Genomic DNA, 27,939 nt, shown 5'->3' on the forward strand with positions numbered 1-27,939 from the left:
TCACCACAGTTTAAAATTTTTTCTCTTTTAAGAACAAACTGATGGTTGCCAGAGGGGAGGGGAGGAGGGGGTCATGGGCAAAATGGGTGAAGGGGAGTGGAACATATAGGCTTCCAGCTGTGGAATGAGTAAGTCACAGGGAAAAAAGGTAAAGCATAGGAGATATAGTCAGTGGTACTGTAACAGTGATGTATGGTGACAGATGGTAGTTACAGTTGTGAGCACAGCATAACATACAGACTTGTCAAATCACTATGTTGTACAACTGAAACTAATGTAACATTGTTGTGTCAACTATACTTCAACCAAATTAATTCTGTGAAGTTAAAAAAATTAAAAATAAAAGTTTTAAACCAATATATGCAAACATATTTTTGGCTCTTCAAAAAATTCAATACTTTATTCCCATCAGTATTTCGCTAGGCATAATTTCATTGATACAAATAAAATATGTGTATAAATGTGATACAGAAATCACGAAAGAGAAAAATATGATATAAAAATCCAATCACAGGCATACGACACTATTTTCTTTCATGTTATTGACAATTCTGGTTATATTCATACTCAGAGTCTAGTCCATCATCCTAGAAATTGTCAAACTTATTTGTTAACTTCCATAAAGAATTATAAAGCATATAACTTCATGTTCAATCTGTGAATTTGCAGATAATGAAGCATCCTTGAATCCAATCACCATTCCAAAAAAAAAAAAAAACCCTACAAATTTTAGCACAAATGATGCATTAGTTGCTTTCTTCTTAAGGCAACTGAGAAAAAAATGCTTTAATAAAACAAATGTAAGCTGAGTTTACATTTAACTCAATGTAAAACTGTATTAGTCTCAGAGACAGAAATGTCTTTCTCCCATTACTACCTTAGTTTGGGTCTTGTTTATCTATGACCTATCCTCACACAATAAATCTCCTAATGGCATGGCTGCCTCCCATCTCCTATCCCTCCAATCCAACTTTCATAGTGCAACTTGAGACCTTTCTCTAAAATGCAAACCTTATCATATTTTGTTCTTCTCCTCAAAATCCTGTCCTGTCCACTGCCTACTTAGCCTGGCATGGGAGGTTTGCTATCATCGGGCCTCCATGTGCCCTCTAATTTAATTTCCTGCCATCTTCTCTTCCTGCTTGCTTAGTGCCCTAAACCCAAAAAATGTAGATCCCAGTTTTACAGTATGTGCCTTTTAGATGCTGCTTGCTACGCCTGGCACATCCCTACTCAACTCTTCCTTTTAAAACACAATCTTCTAACCTCCTGAAAGAACCAACCACTCACCTTTGTTGCTGACTGTATTTTGTACATAATTCCAACACAGAAATATTGTATAGTGGTTAAGAATATGCATTAAATAGGCTGAGTTCTAACTCCAGCACTACCATTCACTAGAATTATGAGGCTAGGCAAGTTACTTATCTTTACTGAGCCTCAGAAAACTAGAGCTTATAAAAGACACAGGTAATACCATATACCCCTTAGAGTTTTTGTGAAGGGTTAAGTGAAACAATACATGTAAAACATTTAGCATAGTGCTTAATATAGTGTAAATACTCAATAAATGGTAGCTAAAAAGAAAAATGCTCATAAAATTATATTGCACTTATTGTTTTTTTACATATTTACTTCAGTTTAAGTTACAAGCTTCTTAAAGTCAGACACTTTATTCATCTTTATATCCTGAAAGTTCAGCACAATTCTTGGCTTGGAGAAGACACAAAAAATTATCAACAATGAATGGTTTAACACCTCCTACAAATGAGTACAAAAAGAAAAACTGTTGACTGTCAAAAAATCCTCTAGAGCAGCTTTTCCCAGACTAGCACTTGTGAGATTAAAAAACAGAACATGTTCTATGCTCAAATAACTGATGAAAAAGTAGGATAAAACAAAAGTAAACTAGTTTCTAACAAGATTCTAATAAGCTTTTTCAAGTGTATCATCAATCTCCAAAATGGGTGTACAGAATACAACATTTCCCCAAACTCTGTTAACCATAGAACCCTCATATCATGATATTATCACCATTTTCAAGAAACAGTCTTCCAAGAAACTGTTTATTGCATATATTTGTCATACTGAGTTTCTTGAAGAAAAACAATAATAGCTATTTTCTTTTTTTTTTTTTTTTAGATTTTATTTATTTATTTGACAGAGACAGACACACTGAGAGAGAGAACACAAGCAGGAGGAGTGGGAGCGGGAGAAGCAGGCTTCTCTCGGAGCAGGGAGCCAGATGTGGGGCTCAATCCCAGCACCCTGGGATCATGACCTGAACCGAAGGCAGATGCTTAACAACTGAGCCACCCAGGCGTCCCAGCTATTTTCTTATTACAGAATTTTTACTGCTGGAAATTCCAATAGTAAAAATTCAACCTAATGTTATCAAGTTTAAATTTGAAAAGAGAATATGACAACCATAATGTCAAAAAGACTCAGCTATCAGATGTCTAGAACATGTGAGATACCAAATACACTACCAAATACAAATACCTTAGTGAGATTAAATTCAATTATTTCCTATCTACTTATAATAGAGTGAAAATAAATATATATGATATAGTTCCTGCGAAGAAAATAACTTGAAGTCTAGTTCAGCAGACAAACATATCTCTGGAAAAAGTCAGTGTTACAAAAGGCAAACACTAAAAAAATAGGAGGCCCAAGAGACATTATAGTCAATGCAAGGCATGAACCTTGATCCAGATTTAAGTCTTTAAAAGGCTAAACAAAATATTTTGGGGAAAATCTGAATGAGTTATATAGTATGTAAGTTATTGATAATTTTCCTAGGTAGGTTAATGATTACATAGAAATATTTAGGGGTAAAGTGTCTGATAGCTATGTCAATCTGCCTTCACAAAAGATTAGAGACAAAGTCACAGGTATGGCAAAATGTTAATAATTGGTGAATTCAGGTGGACAGTATACACAATTTCAGTTTACCATTCTTTCAACTTCTCTAGGCTTGAAATTAATAAAAATAAAAGGGGAATACAAATGATAGGTACATTTTATTAGGTCAAATATCACAAATAAGAATTCAAAGTAATAAATTATGACCATGTACTAGCTGGCTAACCTAGAAAAAAAATTCTACAGTGTATAATCTCACAAAAAGCATCTTCTGGGTCAAAGTTTAGTATAATGAAGGCAACTAATGTTGTTTATGCCATTTTTCCTTTTCTTCCTCCCAGTTCTACATTTGATCTTTCCCTCAGCCCTTGCTGACCTTAATTACTTTCGCTAGGTAGGTCTTTGAAGGAAAAAGGACAATGCATGCTATGCATGTAAGTAGTTTCTTTTTTCTCCTTCTGAAATAAACACTTCAATTTTTTTTGGTTTGTTTTCTTGAAATAATTTTAAAAATAAACAAAAAAATGTTGAGCATTATTCTGTTTAATCTCTCCTTCCAAAAAAGTAGGATAATATAAGTTTAAACAGTTTCATTCACTGATGTCAATTCATTAGTACAAATTCCCGCCACGATTCCCACTCATCCTACTGGGATGACATAATGATTAACATTTGAATCCTAGTTGAGAAGTACACCTTAATTTTTATTGCTTCTCCTCTTCTTTTGAAAATTAGTAATTTTTTAATGGAAATTCAAGATTGTCTTTCTCAATTATCCATTGAAATGACAAAAGGAACAAAAAAGGAATTTTAGTTCACAGCATAGTTACAACTAGACACACTCCATGCATTTACTCTCACCTTTGCAGTGTAATGAAGAAGGATGTTACCATGCAGTTCAGCCATGTCAGACTCCTGAAATTTCCAAGGGCTTAAACAGTTTGGACCTGAAAATTATTTATACACATATACACAAACATCACTGAATATATATGGCCTCTTTGGTTCTGTGTAATTAGATAAAATTTAAAATTAAGTTGTTTCAAGCTACTCAACACAGTCAAAACATACTAGCCAACATGAATTTTATTTTTCCATCACCTCCAGTTCATCTAAAACCTAGAAAAGCTAGGGAGTGGTTTGATCTCCACTACAGAAAGGAAATTTTATATGGTATTAAAAAACTAACATCAAATATAACAAAATTTACCTATTAGCTTGTCTAATGTTATTTAAATTTATAAGACAAAACAGCAAAATAATCAGCCAATAATGTGAGTAGATATCACAGAAACTGAACAGTAAATTAACAGGACTTCCTAAAAAATCAAAGAATACAAATTACAACAAGGTTCCATCTTAAATCAAAAAATGGAGGAAACAGTACTGACCATTCCATCTTAGTAAGGCTGTGGCGAAACTAGTATACTTACGTTTTACTAGTATGCACTGTGAACTGGTATACACCTTTTGGAAACTGATTAGGCAACATGTATTGAGAGCCAAAAAAAAAAAATTCGAACACTTTGAATATTTATCCTGGGATTTATCATAAGTAAACCCATCCAAATAAGGAAAAACATTAAAAGTACAATAGTTCATATTATTTAATATTTGAAGTTTATATCAAATTAAAAATTAAAAACAACCTAAGTAAGTCATGCAATATAGATTCAATGAAATATTATGCAGCCCTTCAAAACAATCATTATGAAGACTATACAACAAATTATTATTATTTATAAGAGTAGAATTACAAGTTGGAAAAATTATGAAAATAAAATCCAAACTATATAAGCTGTAATGACTACACCAAATGACTTATTATTAACTTATAATTTATTTAGATTTTAGATCACTTTCAAATATTTTGGTGAGTTTTATAGTAATGATAAGGTTCTAATATAAACTTTCAAAGTCTAGGCAGTCCCATTCAACTCAAAACTCCTATGTAACCTAAAAAAGATATTTTTACATATAATAGCTCTTCTGCAGTTAATATATATGAATTCTTAGAAGTTTACCTCCTGAACATCCTACTAGAATACAGATATAACTTTGAAAATAGTTATGATCCAATAATTAACAATCAGTGTGTATCTTTAAAATCACAGCCAAAAGAAAAGGAAAAAGCCAAAACAAAAATAGCTTGTAATCTTATCCAAGGTCTCCTAATTCTTCTGTCCTCATTTCTTCAGGTACATTAATATATAAATTATAAAAATGACCAGTTCTAGAACAAGACTTACATGATCTTAGAATCAGTCATATGATTTCTTATAAACACAGGCTTATATTTTGTTTCAACAATTTATTAAAATCTGTCAAAAGTACTGGCAATATTATATGTTGAATTATGTCCCCCCAAACTCATATGTTGAAGCTCTAACCCCCTGTATGACTGACTATAATTTGGAGATAAGGTCTTTAAGGAGGTAACTAAGGTTAAATAATGTCCCTTATAAGAAGAGGAATAGACATCTTTCTTTTTGCACATACACCAAGGGAAGATGGACACCATGTGAGGACACACTGAGAAGGTAGCCATCTACAAGCCAGGAAGAGTCATCAACAGAAACCAAGCCTGAAGGAAACTTGATCCTGGAATTATAACATCCAGAATTGTGAGGAAATAGTATATAAGCCACCCAAGTCTGTGGTACTGTGTTACAGCAGTCCTAACAGACTAATACAGACTTATTATGGATGATATTTGAAAAATTCCTAAAGGTTTGCTTTATTTATGCCTACCAAAAAAAGTATGGTGTACTATATTATATCCAAAAAGTTATTAAGAGAGTAGATCTTAAATGTTATCACAACACATATAAAGCATTGTAATTATGTGAGGGACAGAGGTCCTAACTAACCTTATTGTGGTAATCATTTTGCAATATACATGTGTATCAAATCATTACATTGTACTTCTTAAACTTACCTATGTTTTATGTCAATAATATGCCAATCAAGTTGGAGGTGTGGGGGGCATGGAATGTAGTGGGCTTTTTCTTCCCTTTCAGCTTCCATTACAAATACAAATATACTCTTCAGATCAAATATATTCTTCAAAATATATGTAAGCAACAAAAAAACCTATTTAAGTTTAAATAATATGACTGTACATGCTTACCTGCTAAATATAATGCCTTCACTTGAGGAGGCTGTAGTGCTTCAAAGAAGATGATAACAGACCCTAGCTGACCCTCCAGAGATGTGGGGCATCCCCATTCACTATCTTGGGTTCCAGCTGATATCAATTTGGTAATCAATTTTGATTTTTCAAGTGTTCCCCCCCAGGAGGCTGATGACAAAATTCCACCAAATGATGTCCGATGAGGGGTAATGGGGGAAGAAAAAGGTGGATCTGGGATTTGGGAAGGTGGAGGAGTGGTGGTTCTTTGCCCAGCTGAACCAATGCAGCAGGAAATAAAAGGCTAAAAATTAAGAAACAAATTACACAATTTTAATTACATCTCTATCTTGATATTGAAAACAGTACATAAAATTAAGAAAACAAATAGATGGAAAAAAACTGAAAGTTTTAATTTTATTGCATCATAATGTGTGCATGTGTGTGCGCACATTAAGAAGTCATTATAGATGTTACTCTTGGCCTATGGGATTTAGATGCATTACTTTTATAACTCACATTTTAATGATTATTTTTTAAAACTTTAACAATTTTACTATATTCTAAAAGAGAGGAAATTACTACTTTTATCCCTTTAAAATGTATAAACAGAACTACACATTTGTATAATAATACTAATTACAGGTTATCCTGTAATGAGCATCAGGATAAACATCAACAAGAAATTACTAGACTCCTAGGACGACTTGGGAAATAATATATCTCATTATCTTCAAAAAAGGCTCTTTCAAAATCATCTCAGAATTCTCAAAGAACTTTTACACTAATGTTCTTTAAGAATCATCTCAGTAAATAAATTCCACCTTGTATCTGACTACATTATAATATGTAAAGGCTTAAAGTTTCTTCATTATTATTTCAAATTCAGTGGGATAGAAAACAGTCCAACATAATAGTCTCTAAGTATTTTGTATACAAGGTGGACTTTATTTATTTATTTAGATTTTATTTTTAAGGAAACTTTAAACCCAACATGGGGACTGAACTCACAACCCCAAGATCAAGAGTCTCATGCTCTTCTGACTGAGCCAGCCAGGCACCCCTGTGAGGGCTTTATTAAATGATCCTTTGCTCTGCTCTATTCAATTTCTTTGGCTTTCCTATTATAAGTCTTTTTTCCCCTAAGCCTTTAACTACATTTGTTTCTTCCTTAAGTTGTTTTAATTACATGTTGTCTGACTTCATCTAACAATGATAGGCTAATAGTATTAAATATTAACTTACTGTATCTTAGAATATAGAAAACACTTTAAAATTTATGGGCACATATTTAAAATAAACAGAACCTTCTACATTAAACAGAAAATTTTCAAGAGTTCTCAACCAATGGGTCCCATAAAGAGTAGGTTAGATGCGGAGAAAGGGGAACCCTCTTACACTGCCAGTGGGAATGCAAGCTGGTGCAGCCACTCTGGAAAACAGCATGGAGATTCCTCAAAAAGTTGAAAATAGAGCTACCCTATGACCCAGCAACTGCACTACTGGGTATTTACCCCAAAGATATAAATGTAGCGATCCAAAGGGGCACCTGCACCCCAATGTTTACAGCAGCAATGTCCACAATAGTCGAACTATGGAAAGAACCCAGATGTCCATCGACAGATGAATGGATAAAGAAGATGTGGTATATATATACACACAATGGAATACTACTTAGCCATCGTGGATCACTGCATCAAAAACTGGTGCTGTATTGTATGGTGACTAACATAACATAAAAAAATAAAATTAAAAAAAATGAAATAGTGCCATCTCCAACGACGTGGATGGAACTAGAGGGTATTATGCTAAGTGAAGTAGTCAATCAGAGAAAGACAACATATGATCTCACTCATATGTGGAATTTAAGAAACAAAACAGAGGATCATAGGGGAAGAGAGGAAAAAATAAAACAAGATGAAACCAGAGAGGGAGACAAACCATAAGAGACTCTTAATCACAGGAAACAAACTGAGGGTAGCTGGAGGGCAGGGGGGTGGAGGGATGGGGTAACTGGGTGATGGGCATTAAGAAGGGCATGTGATGTAATGAGCACTGTGTATTATATAAGACTGATGAGTCACTGAACTCTACCTCTAAAACCAATAATATATTATATGTTAATTAATTAATTTAAATAAAAAAAAGAGTAGATTAGATGTGCTTACTTCATTCATGGCAGGAAATCTGAGAGGGGCAGAGACCTTCTGCTGTCCGTTGTCATAGATATAGACAAGGCTCTGACCAAAGGGTCTTTTTCCAGGCATGTGAACAATGGTTATGTTGTGCTAATAAAGTAAGACATACATTTAAAGACTAAAATTACATTAAATCTTTGGAATGACAAATGTTTTCAGAGTATTACTTTATAACTAGTTTGTGTTAATAGTAGAACATTGAGTTTAAGCATACTTAAATGCTGGTTAAAATTTTGTTCTTAAAGTGAATGACAATTTTTCTTGTAGTACTATAAAGGCATTTACATCTGTTCTAGAAACTTTATACATAATTTTAACAGAGTATCTTTTCTGCATTTTCCAAGTTTGAGTATTCTTTACAATCAATTTTTCTAATGAGAAGCAATTTATACTTCAAGAAAAGCAACCGAAATGCATTGTTTTTTAATAATTTATGTTCTCATTTTAAATTGAATTTCAAAATCAAATCTGATTTTAGAAAACTTGAGATTATAACACTTCCTTTTAATTTTTTAGAAGAAAACTTACTACTGCTGAATTTATAATGATGATGATAATAATATTAACTTCCTTATAAACTTCAACATACATAGAATTTTAAAGTGAAAATTAATCGACTCTCAAAAAGGAGACAACTCCTGATGTACATACACCAAGTGTGTCTTTAAAGGAAAGAACCAGAAAGTTAAATGTGATGTCCTAAAACCTTACCCAGAGGGAATCACAGAAACTGTGGTCAGGAAGCATAACTGTAGCATATTCTCTTTTTGTGCACACTGCCACAACCAACATACCTGAATGGGTAATAAAAGCTTCGAAACCCATGCCACTTCCTGTAAAGAAGCTAACAAAAATATATATTATAAGAACTTTCGAAATCAGTTTTTCAGCTTTATCATCACTGAAACACACAAAACCATGTCATCATGAATATCTTTATCAGTAATGCTGTGGCTTACATTCTATTGCCACATGTCAGTCCAATCTTGCTTCAAAGATAATTCTTAAATCTTTTTGTGGGCTTACTGGTTTAGTAAATTATTAAAGGTAGCCATATGAGTGGAATTCCATTATCAAACAACAGTAAAACAATAAACTTTCAAATCTTCAAAATTCTTTCAAATAGGATTCAGAAAGCATAAATAAAAGTCTTAAAAATCACAAGGCATATTAAAAATTATTAGTTACTGAAGTAACTAAGTTTGGATGTACATACACAAAGGTTTTCTGATCCTTCATATAAATATACAGCATTTTCAATGGAACACAAAGATCACCATTCATTTTAAAATTTGTTATTCTTGGGACGCCTGGGTGGCTCAGTCAGTTAAGCGTCTGCCTTCAGCTCAGGTCATGATCCCAGGGTCCTGGGATTGAGTCCCGCATCGGGCTCCCTGCTCCGCGGGGAGCCTGCTTCTCCCTCTGCCTCTCTCTCTCTATCTCTCATGAATAAATAAAATCTTTAAAAAAAAAAAAAAATTTGTTATTCTTTTTTCTCTACTTTTACAATACTTTTAAGAAGGAACTTTTTTCCCAAACTAGCCTAAGAACTAGCAAAATATGTGAGACATGTAATCAATATCATGAAAGCAATAAAACACTTATAATTAAACTGTGTGCACCCTAAGGATAAAGAGACTTCAGATACACTGTTCTGCATTCAAAAATTAGATGCTTGAAAAGCTTTTTCCTCTTTGGGAATTACAGCACATATTGTTATGACAGTATTCATTTATATTCCATAACTTGTACCAGTACCTGTACAATTGTTTTCTTTTTCCTCCTTTGTTAGTATTGCCAAGAGTCAACTGATTCTGATCTAAGCAAAACCAAGCATTGAAAGAAAAAGCAGACCCTGGCCACTTCTGTATGGAAGGCACAGAAATTCCTGCCATACTATGTGACAAATTAAAATACTGCAGTGCGCTCTCTAGACTTTGTTTTCGGGCCATTGTCAGAATTGCTCGAGTCACAGGAGTGGTATAAGGGTGAATATACTCAGATTCATCCACTCTCAGCAATCTTAGTAGTCGACGTATTTCTTCTGAGCTCACTGACTGACTCCCCAAGGAACCATGAAGTGCAATCAAGTTCTCAGCACAAGTTCGATGGAGGGAAGAATGGGAATCAAGAGTTTTGATGATGTGAAGTCCCATGTTTGCATTGACACAAGTAGTTCGACTCTGCCTATTAATACAACAAATTCTTTTCAGCCAATCAGAGATGAAGATTTGCAGATCATGGGATTCTAGCTCTGGAAGCCACTGGATAAGAAGCAAGAGAGGGTGGACATTACTAATGCCCAAAATCCCAACTGAAGTGTGGTCACCCTCTACAGCCTATAAAGCAACATAAAAGACAAAAGGTTAGTAACCACCTTGGACATGGAGATAATGGAACTTGTTTAATAAAGCTAAAAAACTCACCATATTCATAAGTTCTTTAAGTAGTTCCAGTGGTGGCTGACCCAGGGATTTTAAAACCTCAAACATATGTGTATAACCAATTCTTTCTTTAAATACTTCCTAGAGGAAGGGAAATAAATACATCAAAGCACATTTTCAAAGACTGAATTTAATGGAATATTTAAAATGCTGAGTAAAGGGCGCCTGGGTGGCTCAGTCGTTAAGCGTCTGCCTTCGGCTCAGGTCATGATCCCGGGGTCCTGGGATCGAGCCCCGCATCAGACTCCCCGCTCTGCGGGAAGCCTGCTTCTCCCTCTCTCACTCCCCCTCTTGTGCTCCCTCTCTCTCTCTGTCTCCCTCTGTCAAATAAATAAATAAAATCTTTAAAACAATAAATAAAATAAAACGCTGAGTAACACCCATTTAAGTTAATTAACTTAATGTTGAAAAGACTGAGTTCAATATTTGCTTCCTAGATCACTTCTTCATCTTAAAATAAATTCCATATACCTTCTGAAATATGATGTGACCATAATCTACCAAAATACAATGAAATAAGCAATAATTGTATATTATAAAATTATTATATTAATTTCAGATTAGGGTACAATCACTTCCTTTCTTCACTTGATTTGTAATTATATAGTATTACATTAAGTCAAAACAAAAATGAAGAAAAAATGAGACTTTAGGGGTAACAGGAGTCAGTCTAGAAGACTAGTCTAGAAGACTAAAGAGTTCTGGCAATTTTGAGTGGTGACCAAAAAAAATGGGTAGTTTTCTCTCTGCTTTTTGTATCTAAATGGACTGAATTATCTGGAACATCAAGTTCATTTTAGTAAGGTCTAAAGTCATATGTATTTTTGAACTTGTGGGCACACAAAACCATAAAGTAAAATAAAAAGAGAACCAAAAAAGCTAGTAATACTAAATTGGTCCAGTAAATCAGGCATAAATTTACACACTCACTACAAAATCAAAAGATTCAAACAAAATGAGTAACTGGTTGTCTCTGGGGAGGGGAACTAGTTGACTGTGAGCCAAGGGTAGTAAGAGAATCTTTTTTCAAAAGGTATTTTTTAATATTAATTCAAAGGGATATAGCACCCCGATGTTTATAGCAGTATTAGCTACAATGGCCAAATTATGAAACAGCCCAAGTGTCCACCAAATGATGAATGGATAAAGAAGATGTAGTGTGAGAGAGAAAGAGTGTGTGTGTATGTGTGTATGTGTGTGTAGACAGATAGATATATAAATATATATATGATGGAATATTAGCCATAAAAAAGAATGAAATCTTGTCATTTGCAATGACACAGATGGATCTAGAGAGTATTATGCTAAGAGAAATAAGTCAGTCAGAGAAAGACAAATACCATATGATTTCACTCATATATGGTATTTAAGAAACAAAATAAACAGGCCAAGGGCAAAAAAAGAAAAAAAAAAAAAAAAGGAGAGAGAGAGAGCGAAAGAGGCAAACCAAGAAACAGTCTTAACTATAGAGAACAAACTAATGGTTACCAGAGGGAAGATGGGTGGGTAGGTAGGTTAAATAGGTGATGGGGACCAAGAAATGTACCTCTTGTGATAAGGACTGAGTATTGTATGGAATTGTTGAATCACCCTATTGTACATCTGAAACTAATATTACACTGTATGCTAACTAACTGGAATTTAAATAAAAACTTAAAAAAAAAAGAATACCAATCATTTTTTTAAAGGGCTTTTTTAAAACAGAGATTTTATTTATTTATTTAAAGAAAGAGAGAGAAAGAGAAAGAGAGAAAGCATGAGCGGGGAGAGGAGCAGAGGGAGAGGGAGAGAGAGAATCTCAAGCCGACTCCATGCTGAGCATGGAGCCAGACGTGGGGGTCAATCTCACAACCCTGAAATCAAGGCCTGAGCTGAGGTCAAGAGTCTTATGCTTAACTGACTGAGCCACCCAGCTGCCCCAAGAAAGGGTATTTTTAAAATAACCTTTTGAAAAAAAATAAATAAAATAAATAAAATAACCTTTTGAATTTTAAACCATGCAAAGCATTACATAATAAAAAAATTATATTTTAATAAGACTTAAACATCATTCCAGGTCTGAATATCATAATACAGTACAGCCAACCCATTATACTCATAAACCAGTTACTGAGAACTTAAAATTTTTTTTTTCTTAGATCAACTATTATAAATGGGATTTGATTCCCAAGCCAGCCTGTAGAAGTTGTAAAAGCCTATCTGGTAGGCATCTAACCATGAGTTATACATAGCAACATTTATAGAGCAATCGTTAGTCTCCTAACAAAAACCAATGGACAGTAAGGAATACTACTGAAGGCATGGCTTAGGGAACAAAGAATAATTCATTCATGTCTGCCATTTATATTAGAGGTGGTAGACAGAAGGTAAAATGGTAACGGTAATAATAATGATGATGATGATAGGCACTGATATTCATTAAGCATTTATCATGTGCCTGGCACTATGCTTACCACTTTATACAGATGATCTCATTAATCCTTAAAACTATTCAATGAGGAAATTACTAGCACAAAATCAGCATCAGTGACCAGCAGGACAAAGTCAGTGGTAGTGAATGAGATGGAAAGAAAATCCTGAGAGTAACAAAAAAGCAGAATTTCCACGGCCAAGTGGAAAAACAAGTCCCAAACTGATAAGGCTGTTCACATGTGGAAAATGTTCACAATCTAGGCTGTCATAAACTGAGCAAATAGTCAAAGAGTGATTATTTTATTAATGAAGAAAAACTATGATATAAAATGTAATTCCTTAAACACACTAACCTCTAGAATCACATAAAATGATCATTTCAACATCAGTGCTACCTTTGTTGACTGACACTATAAATCTCTACGAAATTACAGTTCTATCATATAATCCCAAAGTAGTGCCCATAGGTGTTTGCTCTAAAATTATCAGCAAAATGATTCTTTACACTGAGATAGTTTGTGAACTATTTCACTTCAGGTGTGAAATCACAGGTATTATATACATACTTTCATACATTACTTTGGGAATTATACAGTGAAAATTAGTTTATCTAAAATAACATTTTAGAGCTTAAGGATGTATGTTTCACCTTAGCAGCTGGAGATTTGTTCATTACTGCTGTCAAAGCCTGAATGGTTGATATAGCCAAACAATCCAACTGTCCCTGAAACACCTACCATAGAGAGAGAGAGAAAAAAAAAAAGGTAAGAAATTAACAATGTGTTCAAGATTTGTATTGTTAGGAAACCTTTGTTCTGAAAACCTGAAAAAAATAATTACTTAACATGCAATACATTCCTCTTCCAATAAAACAGATTTCTGAAACACTATACCTGCAAGAAAAGTTACCTACTTGACAGAAAATAAGCCATGTGTCAAGAAGGATTAAAGTCACATTCACTCATTACTTTGAAATGTTTTGGAAAAAAACAAAAACCAAAAGAACACCAAGCTTAATACATGCTTTTAAAAATAATGGACAATCTCCAGAGGAAGGGAGGGAAGGCTATCACTAGAAATTCTATCACATTTTAATTTCCCTGCAGAAATACATTGAACTTCCTAGGTTGAAATTTCATTATCATGTATAATAAGATGTTTAAAATGGTGTTATTTGGTTTACAAGCCCTGCATTATAATTGAAATGGTATGTTTATTCACCAATCACACTTGCAAACACAAGGCGTATCTATTTTTACATAAAATGCAAAATTTGAGGCAGAATAGAAAATGAAACATGTATCTATAAGCACTATCATGTTTTTGAGAAGGCAACCTTTAATGCCAAAAGCTGTAAAAAATAAAAAAGTAAAAAATAAAAACCAGCTACAGCTTCATTTTGTCTATTTCTGTTTAAGCTTCATCATAAAGAGATGTGTTAAATTTCAGGGCCATGCATTTAGAGAAAAAAAGTGAAAACAAAAGGTAACATTAACAACATTAAGAAACTGAACATGAGTGTTTTATCATCAGGTTTAATCAACCATGAAAGCATAGCAGGAGAAGTAGAAAGTTGTAAAAACTCACAGTCCCAAAAATCTGCTTTTGGGAATATATTACTATGACTTAAACTAGTTACTCCATGAATAGGACTTTCCTTTCTCCCTTCCACTAAAAATGATTTGAGTAAAAGGGAACTGATTAGATCTTTGTCATTTTAAGCTAAGGTCTATCATTTTTAGGCTAGTTATTTAAGCCAGTATCTTGATTTTTGTTGATGTTATTAAACATTATGTAATAAACACATAATATATATTAATCATTCTGTATAAAGAATTTCATATGAGTAAGATCTTTCTTATACTTTGTTCAAGACGACTAGGCCATAGTACCTACAATTAGGAATACTAACATAAACCTCTAAGAATATCATTGTAAATATTTTATTAATCTACATAAGGCCTTAAGACTAACATTTATAGAGAAATCTAAAATAGTACTCTATAGTTGATATTTTACACCCAGAACAGAAAATAATAGATTTTCATGTCTCTTTACACCACAGCTCTATTTATAAACCTGGGTATTAAAATAACAAAAGACATCATGTAAGCTCTCTGAAAACATTTTGGGAACGATAAAAACCAAAGCATTTTTAATAGGTAGTTTTTTTCAAAACTGAATTACCTAATGCTGAAAAGCAACAAAAATTGCTTATTTCTGCTCTATACCCATACAGGGGTGACTTTTTAGAAAAGAAAACAGTTAAAAGTTTTATACTAAATTAAGACTCAAAGAGTTCAGCATCTTCTCCCCTTCCTCCAGGATTCGGATGTCCATTGAATTATAATCATTACTTGCCAACAAGAAGCAAAGAATCAAGATATCAAAATTGACCATACATATTCACAAATAAAGCCTAAGGTTCCAATACACCACAATGCTTAGAGAAAGAAGCTCCCAAAATATGAAGTCACCACCACGTGGACAGCATTGATATTGGGATTCCATTCCTGTACTTTGTGTCTCCTTAAACTGAAAAGAATGCACACATATACAGATGGAATACTGTTGATCATTTATATCAACCACCAAGATTTCAATATATTTATCTTTTAGATGAAAAAAAATTTATTTTTAATTTTTTAACAATTTTTAAAAATAATAAATGAAGATTAGAATTAGATAGTGTTTGTATATTTTAAGACATAAGAGAAAAGTACAGGAATAGTTGCTCCCATTGACTGATTTTGGACTTCAGATGAAACAAGATGCAGGCTTTGTAGATACCTGGTCCTCATTTATTTCTGTCAGTAATTTGTTGGCAAGGTCTTTCTCGTTCTTGTCTGCCACCTTAGTGTTAGCATTTAAAAAGAGCTGTTAAAAACAGAGACAAGAATAATGGAGAAAGAACATGAAATAGTTACCTATAAGCAGAAATGAAGTTTAAATGGATTTCCATATCTCTTGAAAATAAATTCAAGAACCCACTGGTGAAGTATATCACTTTTAAACTGACAATCAACTATTCACTTTTTGGATTACAAACTAACATTAGTTCATATACTATATAATTAATTGTTAGTTATTTCTCTTTTGGAACTCGAAGTCACTAAAATAAGAAATAATAGCAACAAGCAGATTAGTTAATATTCCTAAATTCTTCAAGAATCAGCAGAAAATGTCTCACAAGAAAGAAGGAAATTTGCTATTGAGGTAGATTAAAGATACTGTAGTAAATAATGTGCAGTAAGGATTCTGTAGTCAAGTATGTTTATAAAATGCTATTAAAAAAGAGTTCTTTCTGAAAATACTTATCAGAATCTCAAATATGCTAATGTGTTTTGACAAAGGAGGTAATTATTTTCCAAAATTATGAAGAGTTGAGTATAATTTATATTAGTTTCTACACAACAGGGGATTAGGATTATCTCTGACATACATGGGGATTGCTAAGGGAATCAAGTATTTTGGTTTAAGTATATAAAATTAGCATCCCAAAAGATCTCCGGCACATTTTGTATAAAAAGAAAGATAATTCAAATGTAAGTGAAAAGGGAAAGAAAGTTAGATTTATAAAGGAATTTATCAAGAGCAGCCTAAGAAGGAAGTTCTTAGGAAGTTCTATCAGAAAATAAAAAACAAAAGTCCATATACTGAAATAATGCAATATAAAATAAAATAGATAAAGATAAGGTATGACATGATATGTAGAACATATATAAAGCTAAACCTAAAAATAGATTAGTGTACACAACATAGGCATTGGAATCAGAAACCTGTATTTGAATCCTGGTTCTGCTAATTATTAGCTGTGTGGTTTTAAGAAAAATGACTTAACCTCTCTGAGCATATTTTCTCAAAAGGGAAAAGAGTAACTCATGAAACATGGGTGCAGATTAAATGAGGTAATCCACGCTAGGTTATTAACATAGTGTCTAGCACATAACAAGGGTTTAATAAATGAAAGCTGTTATTATTAACAGCAAAATTTACTTTTAAAGATTTTATTCATTTATTTGAGAGACAGAGAGAGTGACAGAGAAAGAGAGAGAGAACACAAGCAGGGGGGAGGGGCAGAGGGAGAGAGAGAAGTAGACTCCCCGCTGAGCAGGGAGCCAGACACAAGGCTTGATCCCAGAACCCTGGGATCATGACCTGAGCCGAAGGCAGATGCTTCACTGACTGAGCCACCCAGGTGTCACAACAGCAAAATTTTTTAAATGGTAATATTCCACATTATCTGGTGCAGGGAACAGAAATGCTAAAAACTGATGAAAGCAAAAATGAGTAAAGGCTTTCTAGAAAGCAATCCATATCAAGAATCTTAAAATTACTCTGTCAGTAACTGTATTTCTAGACATCTACCCTAAAAACGGTCAGAAACTCACACCAAGATTTTAAAACAAAGATGCTCACTTCAGCTTTATTTACAAGAGCATAAAGTAAGAAACCACCCAAATATCCTTTAATAGTAGAATAGTTAAATAAATTATGATTCATCCATATGCTGAAAGGGAAGTCCTTAAACTTTCTGGCCTCAAGACCACTTAACAGTCTTAAAAATTATTGAGAACCCCAAAGAATTTCTATTTATGTGGCATTACATCTCTCAATATTTACACATGAAAAATTAAAATCAAAACATTTAAGTAATATTTGTTTAGTCATTCAATATTACATGATGACATAAATAACACATTTTTATGAAAAAAACCTTTATTTTTCAAATATATATTAGTGAGAATGGCACTGCTTTTACATTTTTGCAATCTCTTTAAAAGTCTGACTTGATAGAAGACAGATGAACTCTAATATCTACTTTGCATTCAGACTGTTATGATAATGTTTTGATTCAAGTTTATGAAAAAAAATCTAGCCTCTAACTGAAATGTTAAGATTAGACTTTGCAGATTCCCTAAAATGATCTTGGGGACCCCATACTCTGAAAACTGCTGGGTTGAAATATTTGCAGTCATTAAAAACAATGTTTTGAAAAATATATGATGGTATATGGGAAAGACTCATGATATAATACATTTAAAAGCAGGATACAAAAATATTCACTGGTATTCCAATTTTGTAAAGAAAAATATATCCTCATTAAAAATATATGTGGAAATATTGTTATGGGTATTTTGTCACAGTTTTTAAAATTTAAAGATTTATATATACACACGTTTTATAAAAAGATTAAGAAAATATATTTTTTATATTTCTTTTTTTCCTCCAAAATCTATATTGATTATTGCTCTAGAATTGAAATAAAAATCTACTTTAAAAAAATGAAAAGAACCTTGTTCAAATAAGGCAATGTGTATGAATCCAGGCAGGTACAATTCCCAAAATCAACCTTTCAACTATACCATTCTATGTATCCACTCCCAACAATCTTTTCCACAAAGCATCCCTTAGTTGTTCCTTTCATAAATTCTCATTCCTACCAAAACTGCTTTAGTGATAATTTTTTTGTTGTATTTGATTTTCAGAGGTGGAGGTGGAGAAGGAAAGGAAGAAAGTGAAGAAAATAAATTAAGGAATGTAAACAAGACAACAGTATCAATAGCTTTCCAGAATCTTATGACTTAAGTCCTCAAACAGAACTTTACATATTTATAATACATTGCAACGTCTATATTTTTTTAAAAACTGATTAAAACTCCAAGCAGAATGCTAAAGTAAATGTTATGGTTATGGGTTCACCCTCTCTTTGCTACTAGAAATTTTCTGTTATCTTCTTCTCATTACTCCAAATACCTTAGACAGCTTCTAAAAATAATTTTTACATTAATTCAAAGCATATCCCCCTTCCAAAATGCAATATGGTGACACAAAACAACTCTCAAATGTTTAAGGTTCATCATAGCTATCAGAAAAGTTACATGTATGATTTCACTGAATTATATTCTAAGTACTTCACAGTAAGATGAAACTCATTTTGACAAACCAAAGGTCTTTACACAAATACTTAAGGAAATTAATGCATAAACTGGCTGGTGAATCTCATACAAAAAGAAAGCACAGAAACTACAGCAGTCAGCCTAGTTTTCCATGTAATTCATAAAATGTTTGTTTAAGCTTTAGATGACAATGTTTCCTCTGAGTCTGAATATTTAAACAACAGTTGTCTTGATTCTGTATTACTATGTAAAATAGAATAAATTTATTCCTTACTAACAAAATAATTTAAACAGAAGTCAATCATAGTCATCTGTAGCATCCTGTAATATATTTAAGAACTTAAGTTTTCACAAGATTCCGAACATTTTTATACATTTAAGAATCATATTAACCTATCCCTATCAAATGTATTTATCAATAAAACCTGTACTCCTCCTATATTTAATACACAGAAAACATTTTTCCACTGACCTTAAGTACCAATACAACAAAATTACATACAACCAGTGAACTCAGGGTCAGAATACCTGAATAAGAAATCCTGGCTCCATCATGGAACAGTATTAACCTTGTGTTAATCATTTAATCTCGTAGGACCTATTTCTTCATTTGTATAATAAAAGAGTTGGGCAGTCTATTTTAAAGGTTCTTCCATGTTGTTAGGACTTAGTAACTGTAATGTTTAGTGATGAGTTTATAGTGATTCTGACTAGAATATCCTGCCTAGAACACCACCTCCAGCAGAGTAGGCTGGGGTCCCAAAGCCTGGCTTTCCCCTCTGAAATGGGTTTCTTCTCTAGCATTTCCTGTCTCAAAACAAAATGTGGTAAATGCTATCAAGTAATTAAATTTTAAAATGCTAGGACTGTCAGCAAGTCTCCAGATCTGAATTATAAGGAACTCTGGCCTATAGGACAGTAGAAAGAGCAAAAATCAGCTCAACATCATGACCACTACGCCAAAAAGCTTTGCACTTTTTAAAAAAGATACTTTTGACCCTGATATGACATTTTTTTAAATATCTGAGTTTCATATATTGAAGAAAAACACTAATCAATTTTAGTAGGAACTACATTTTATCCTAGTGATTTACTCTTCTCTAATGTGTGACTGGCAGGTTCTCTTATACATGGGAGATTTTGTCTTGATGAAGTTGCCTTTGTAACTGATAAAAACACATTGCTTTTTTTTTAAACAACAAACAAAAGGTTTTATAAAGTTTTCTTATGCTGTTTTCATCTCCCTAGGATTTCTTTCCCAAGAATAATGTTTAAAAGGTGGGGGGTGGCATCTTAACTCTCTAGTGGTAGTACTTTCATTGACTTTGTAAATATTCATCCTATTTACTTCATCTATATATTCCTTATTTTTTAAATACCATTTCTTTAATCTTTCTTTAATCTTATAAGCTAAGCAACATAGTGACAAAAATGCTTTCATGGATATCTCTCCTAACAGTGTGAAAAAATTTGAGGAGCTGATATTAAAATCCTCCTTTTCGGGATATCCTCACAAAATCAGAATGAAACCCTAGCATTTTTCAGCACAGATTCCATGAAAGGAATACCTCAAATAGAAAAGTAAAAGCTCGGGGCGCCTGGGTGGCTCAGTCGGTTAAGCAGCTGCCTTCGGCTCAGGTCGTGATCCCGGAGTCCCGGGATCGAGTCCCGCATCAAGCCCCGCATCGGGCTCCCTGCTCAGCGGGGAGCCTGCTTCTCCCTCTCCCTCTGCCTGCCTCTCTGCCTACTTGTTCTCTCTCCCTGTCAAATAAATAAATAAAATCTTAAAAAAAAACAACAAAAAAACTTAAAAAAAAAGTAAAAGCTCTTTGAAGTAGTTCCATTTTCAAAGGCTTTTCAAGAAGCATTCTAAAAAATTTCTGATACCATCTTGAAATTTATGAAAATATAATAATCAGATATTGTTATTAGGTACTCACAAATCTGCTACAAATGTAAACTAGTAAAAAAGAAAAATAATAGCAAATCGGCAGTATATATCAAGAACATTAACAGTATTTCTATTTTCCTACTTTTCTATATCCCCCAATTTACAAATTGTTTTTATACAATGTTCCCTAATTTTAAAAAAGCATGTTGGGGCGCCTGGGTGGCTCAGTCGGTTAAGCGTCTGCCTTCAGCTCAGGTCATGATCCCAGAGTCCTGGGATCGAGCCCCGCATCGGGCTCGCTGCTTGGCGGGAAGCCTGCTTCTCCCTCTCCCACTCCCCCTGCTTGTGTTCCCTCTCTCGCTGTGTCTCTCTCTGTCAAATAAATAAATAAAATCTTTAAAAAAAAAAAAAAAAAGCATGTTATGCCCTTTGACCTAGGAATTCTACTAGAAATAGAATTCTAGTCTATGAACTTGAAGGAGTTATGGAAATAAGTTGAGTATTTGCCATAGGGAATAGTTAGGTAAATTATGGTACATCCACTTAATATTATGTAGATATTAAAATCATAACACAGGAAAATGCAAACAAAATCATCTTACATGAAACAAAAGCACAAAATTATATGCATCAAATACACCAAATTTTAACAATGCACAACAAAAGACTTTAAAACTCAACAACAAAAAATACACAACCCAATTAAAAAATGCACAAAGAACCTGCATAGACATTTCTCCAAAGAACATGTACAAATAGCCAATAAGCATATGAAAAGATGCTCAGTCTCACTAATCATTAAGGGCAAATCAAAATCACAATGAGATGCCATTTCACACCCATTAGCATTAGCTGTTATCAAAAAGAAGAAAATAACTGTCAAGGAGAATAGGAAAAAATCAGAACCCTTATGTATTGTTGGCAGGAATGTCAAATGGCACAGCCACTGTGGAAAACAGTAAGGTGGTTCCTCAAAATATTAAAAATTTAATTACTATATGATCCAGCAATCTCACTTCTGGAATATATCCAAAAGAACAAAAGCAGGGACTCAAAGAGATATGGGTATATTCAGGTTCAAAGCAGCTTTATCCATGACAGCCAAAAGGTAGAATCATAACAAGAGTCCATCAACACATGAAGAGGTAAACATAATGTGGCATGTACAGACAATGGAATATTATTCAGCCTAAAAAAAGGAAGAAAATTCTGCAATATGCTACAACAGGGATGAATCTTGAGGACATCATGCTAAGTGAAATAAGCCAGTCACAAAACGACAAATACTATATGCCTCTACTTACATGAGGTACTTAGAGTAATCAAAAATCATAGAGACAGAAAGTAGAATGGCGGTTGCCAGAGGTTGGAGGGAGAGTAGAATGTGGAATTGTTTAATGGATATAGAGTTTCAGTTCTATAAGATGTAAAGGGTTATGGAGAATGGATGGTGATGACAATTGCACAACAATGTGAATTTATTTAACACCACTGAATTATACCCTTAAAAATGGTTAAGATGGTAAATTTTATGTGTATTTTACCATAATAAAAAAGAAAATCAGTAATAATATGTTTAAATTTGAATCAAAGCATAAACAAAATAAGAGCTTTCTAAAATCAAAGACAATAGTAATAGAAAAATACCTTGCAATTCTGTAACAGTCGTATGAGATGTTCAAAGCAATTACTGTTAAGAAAAATGGCCTGAAGAACAGGCCTATCAGTGCAGTCTAACATGGCTGTGATGGTATCTAGGAAAATAAAAACAAAATCATCCATTTATAAAGTGGAAAATTTGGGATCACAGAAACATTTACTTTGGCTATATTTTTAATTTAGGCTTCTCAGCTGACAAACAGATGTAAATGAATTAGGAAGAAATAGGGATGGAGGGTGGAAAAAAAACTGTACTTATTACTTGTTAAGAAAAAAATGAATATTTTTATAATTTATTATTAAAAATATTTAAATTTTTATACATAAGAGTGATATATATTTCCCAGAGATTTACATAGTTATTCTTCCATTAAAATGCTCAAGTATAACTAACTGAGGTTTCCAACTTGCTATTAATAAGTAACACCTGGTTATGTTTTGCAACAGAATTAGCATGTAGCCATTAAGAAAATGAGACTTAGGAAATCAATCCATTTATGATGATGGTTTGCTCTTGTTTCCTACTGAACAGATATCCTCATTCAGAAATCAAGGGATAATCAGCATAAGTAATACAACAGTTCTTAACAAATAAGAAGTCCATTCAATATAGACTCAAACTTTCTTATAAAGTTATAATTTATAACAATTATAAAACATAAAAGAACAGGAACTAGACAAAATGAATCTTATTTTCCTACAAAGTCTCTTGTGCATTGTAAGGGATCAAGTTTCACCAAGATTCTAGTGTCCAATATTTTTAAATTAGACACCACACACACCCTTACACAACCACGTTTTTAAGTCTCTAGAGCTGTATAATAAACCATTAATGTTGGTTATGTCTGGGTGGTAAAATATAAAAAACTTTTTACTTATCCAAATTTCCTAGTACAGCTGTAATGAAAATATTTTATTTCTATAAAAAGAAACTCTCAATAATACTTGTACTATCAATCTAACAGGGGAATACAATAAGAAATCACATATACTGATGAAAGAGCTTACAGAGAAAAATAGAGATATATAAGCAAAGAATGACACAAACCAACAAACACAAAGAGAGGGCAAGAGAAACGAAAAAAACAAAATAAAACAGAGGTCCTTCTAGAGAAAGGACAGATGTTAAAGTGACATCTATAGAGATTTACAGAAGGACATATAAAATTGTCATATGTGACTCTTGCCATGGGTTAGACAATGCAAATGTCACCTCCTGAAAACTTACTTTTCCTAGAATTTGAAAATAATAGCTGACTTTCTTTTTAACACTGATGCTTTTAATGGATTACACTTTCAAAAAACAATAGAGTCTCAATTTTGTCACTGTTAAAGCAAAGATGCTGTAAACAAACTGATTCCATATTAATTATTCTGAAGTCAAAATCTAAAGTCACACAATAGCTGAACTAAACAATCAATACTTCTATATGATAGCCTTGAATTTCAAATGAGTCTTAAAAAACAGACTCAGAGAAAACAGAGTATAATAAACTTTATGTAATACTTACCCAACATTTTGATCTGCAGAGCTATGAACTGGCTTTCCCACTGTCTGGACCTCCTTTGATTAGGTAAAGCCGAATGATCTGAATTTAGCAATTTAAAATAGTTCTCCAAAATAGTGCTGGTTTCCACCTGACGCTGATCAGAGCTGCTAGTGAGAAGGATATGTACTACTTCTGTAAGGCACTTCAGAGTAAGTTCTACCTTCCTACCCACTTCTTCAGGATTTCCATCCTCCCAGGAATCACAATCTGCCAAAACTCTCATAAGAACTTCCATGGTGGCTGGAGAAATTGCTTGCAAAGCATTCCTCTGAAACATGAGAGATAATAAAAATGAAACCCAAATCTAACTGAAATTCTGTATGTTTGCAAAAATAAAGTTTAATAAATCTGCAGACTTTTTCTTTTAATAAATCAACATAAAAAATTTTAAGCACATACTTTGACAGACATTGCTAGTGTTTTATGCATATTGTCTTAAAATCTGTAAGTAAGTAATGTGCTAGATTACTAGATTTTCATTTTTATTCAGAAAGCAATCTGCCCACATAGAAAACTTGTTTACCACCCTCCCTTGCAGCTAGGGGTAGCCATATGACATAGTTCTGGTCAAGAATATATGCCAGTAGACTATGAAGTAAATACACCTTTACAAATAAAAACAGAAGAACCGTTTGCTCTTGGCCTTTTCATCTTTTTCCTGCCTGGAATACAGATACAATGCTTGAAGCCACCTTTAAATCATGAAGAAACAAAACCCAAGAATTATAATAAAGAGAGCAGAACAGAAATGTGAAAGGACTTAGTCCTTGAGGATACCATGGAGCTGCTATACCAGCCGAGAACTGCCTACATCTGGTTTTCTTATGCAAACATAAAAACAAAACAAAACAAAAACAAACAAAACCCTCAATTTGGTTAAGCTTCTCTAGGTTTTATGTTGGTTATAGCAAATCCATCCCAAATGATATAGATATATTAGAGGACTGGCTTGACTCTGCTTCTACAAACATATTTCTGAAATTCTAAATAATTGGTAGCTATTCGAGGTGATCCATTAAACTTGTAAATAATACATATTGCCTAAAACTGTTAAACTGATATATAATGAATCTAAACATAATTATGCAAAATCATCTGAAAGTAACAGCACTTTAGGCCATTAGAGCTTGTTATTATCAATATAATAAATAGTATCAATAACAAGTGCTACAATGGGAGAATCTGCCAATAGGACACCCAACATCCATTTTCCTCCACTTCCTTATAAAAAGAAGCCCTGATGTTTTACTGGACATGTGGCTACCAGAAATAAAGATTACATTTCCTAACCTCCGTTGTTGCCAAGGAGGCTGAGGAAGCACGTTTTATCAAATTTTTTATCTGGACGTATTTTCCTTTTTTGCAGTTATCTCATGGAGTTTGCAAATGAGATAAAAAAAGATGAGTGTCAGCTTTTCAGTATCTCCTTTAAAGATAGTTGGCATGTCCCATTTGTCTCCCTCCTCATCTCCCCTCCATTTCTGTGCCCAAAATACAAATGCAAATGGCCAGAACTCTAGAAGCTAATCATGTCGCGAAAGAAATAATAACAAATATGACATTCAGAAGGAACCTGGATCCTTGAAGATCCTAGAGCCACCAGATTAACTCTGGACTGCTTACTGCTATTTTTTTTTAATGAGGAAAAAAAAGTAAACTTCTAACTTAAGCTGTTACAATTTTAGTATTTACTGCTTATTATGGGAATCACACATCTAAGTGATAGACCTGTGACTTACTTAGTTCTTATAAGCACTTTACATATATTATGTGTCATTTGGTCCTTATGACTATCTTGTAATTGTTACCGTTCCCATATTATAAATAAAGAAACTTAAACACATGTAAATAAAGAAACTAAAACACATGTAAATAGTTTATCCAAGGTCACACAACTAGTTAGAGATGGACATGGGATTCAAACCTATGTTGGTCTGTCTCCAAAGCCTATCCTCTTAACATAACCCAAAACAACAAATATGCCAATGGGAAGCCCAGGCATGATGCTTGGAGAAGGGAGACCAGTCACGGGACTTCAATTTTTCTGTTTATAACAAGGCCATTCTTACACCTTTAGATATTCAATTCATCTAAATATCTTTGTATTTACTCTATATTCAATAAACTTCTGACCTCAAAACAGCTATAACTCAGCTATAACCCGATTATAAGGATTCTGAGTATTTTTAGTACATAAAATAATAAATTGGCCTTCTAGCAGCTACTTGATTTCTATGTGAGTTTTAATTTTTGGAGGTCTCTCAGGGCTTCATTACCCCTGGGCACTAACAAAAACAAGTCTCTGTGTTCAAAATGGTAATGGGATCCAACCAGCTTCTCCACTAGTCAAAAACAATGTCATTTCCAATTTTATTCATGTATACTTATTCTTACTTTTAGTAGCAGAGAAATGACAGAAATGGGTAGATACTGATGCAAAAGAAGAATATCAGCTAATAAAGAAAGGTGACAAAGCAAACAAACTGAAAAATAAGATTCTAGTCATTATCACCCTCACAAAAAAACAGACTCTTCTACTAGAGTGAAGACGAAAGGCAAGGTAGCCCACTAGGAAACCCAAATAGTATTATTAGCAATATCTGTAACTTTGTTACCAAAAGAAATCCTATATATTTTCATATATTCTAGTTCTTGCAATGTCTTGAAAATCATGTTTGTCTTTTTTTTGAAGTTACATTTATTACTAGACTTGCTGCTATATCTCTTTAGTGTTATAAAAACACATTACTATGTTACAAGTTTACCTTAATATTTTAGTAACTGCATTTTAGCATAATTAGTTTCCTTAGCGATCTTCTGTATTTAATTTTATGCATTTGAAATATTCCAACTAGGGGCTTTACAGATTGTCAACAGCACAGGCAGCACAAAAAGTGTTAGAAACTTCTGATCTAAACTGTGTGCTTAAAGAAAACATATAGGATGTTCTTTCTGAACTATAATCCTGTTTTCAACTAGTAGTTATACTCAAAGTTTACCACAGAAAACTTTCAAGATGCTCACCTTCAAAAATAAAGAAATAAGGATTACTAGAATTTCTTTCTTTTGAGTAATAAAAAGCTAGTTGGGTTTGTTGAAAAAAATGCATATAAACCTTGTATATATGCATTTAGAAATTAAGTAGACAGAAGAGTGTTTAATTCATATATATTTAATTTTGAGTTTGATTTCATCATGTGGACTAACAAGGGCTGACTTTATATTCTAAAGTAAGAACTAGCAGTTGAAAGTCAACACAACTAAGAACTTAAATCGTTAAATATGGTTATTTAGGCAGTAATTTTATTGTTAGTGCTAATATTATTACTTAGGTTTTTAAAGAAGTTTTAAAAGATTAGTTTTAAACAAGATATAAACTCAGAAAAATATCTGTATGGTTCATGAAATTATAAAAGAACAAAGAATACATTAAATAATCCACAGAAAACTTTTTGCACTGTTAACTATTGTTTTAAATATTAACTTTCAACACTTTCCTCACCTGCCCACCGGCTACAATGGCTCCAAAGAGATGCAATAAGCAACACTTAAGACTTTCCTTGAGATGTTCACTTTCCTGAAAACACTCTGTGAATACACAAATAAACAAATAAGATTTCTCTTTCACAGTATGATTTATCTCTAAGGAATGTCTGACACTGAAACATTAAAAACTATTAAAAGGCTAAAGTTTGTTAAAAGGCAAGGCTGATATGCATTTTTTCATAGTAAAGGAAAAGAGAAACCATCTATCAGGTAGTATTTTAGATAATTTATTTCTGTTATCTCATTTAATTCTCATAATACTCCATATGAGAATATTTTGCCCTCATTTATAAATGAGCAAATGAAATGTCTTATCTAAAATTATAGAGCTGCTAAGTGACAAT

At 33.0% G+C, this 27,939-nt stretch overlaps 1 protein-coding gene and 1 long non-coding RNA gene across 4 annotated transcripts in view; both read right to left on the reverse strand.

The window, feature by feature from the left end:
• The window catches only part of NBEAL1 (neurobeachin like 1), a 184,827-nt gene that overhangs the window by 106,627 nt on the left and 50,261 nt on the right, over positions 1-27,939 (reverse strand). For 2 of the 3 annotated variants that reach the window (XM_081815331.1, XM_081815330.1), the window contains exons 7-17: positions 27,552-27,637; positions 24,011-24,317; positions 22,488-22,594; positions 15,840-15,926; positions 13,699-13,782; positions 10,620-10,718; positions 9,952-10,532; positions 8,905-9,037; positions 8,164-8,283; positions 5,996-6,299; positions 3,727-3,812 (exon numbers count right to left, since the gene is read on the reverse strand). In XM_081815331.1, coding sequence (XP_081671457.1) covers positions 3,727-3,812; positions 5,996-6,299; positions 8,164-8,283; positions 8,905-9,037; positions 9,952-10,532; positions 10,620-10,718; positions 13,699-13,782; positions 15,840-15,926; positions 22,488-22,594; positions 24,011-24,317; positions 27,552-27,637 — 1,994 coding nt within the window. The remainder of the gene's footprint in view (positions 1-3,726; positions 3,813-5,995; positions 6,300-8,163; positions 8,284-8,904; positions 9,038-9,951; positions 10,533-10,619; positions 10,719-13,698; positions 13,783-15,839; positions 15,927-22,487; positions 22,595-24,010; positions 24,318-27,551; positions 27,638-27,939) is intronic. The other variant, XM_081815332.1, reaches the window with a different exon arrangement.
• Positions 11,672-13,689, reverse strand: LOC145720747 (uncharacterized). The gene is made up of 2 exons (XR_014143938.1): positions 12,618-13,689; positions 11,672-12,581 (listed from the first exon to the last, which is right to left on the reverse strand). It is a non-coding gene; the product is annotated as an uncharacterized LOC145720747 (long non-coding RNA).

Source organism: Leptonychotes weddellii, chromosome 3, assembly GCF_054177405.1.
Source record: "Leptonychotes weddellii isolate Sample4059 chromosome 3, ASM5417740v2, whole genome shotgun sequence".
In the NCBI taxonomy this organism is placed as follows: domain Eukaryota; kingdom Metazoa; phylum Chordata; class Mammalia; order Carnivora; family Phocidae; genus Leptonychotes; species Leptonychotes weddellii.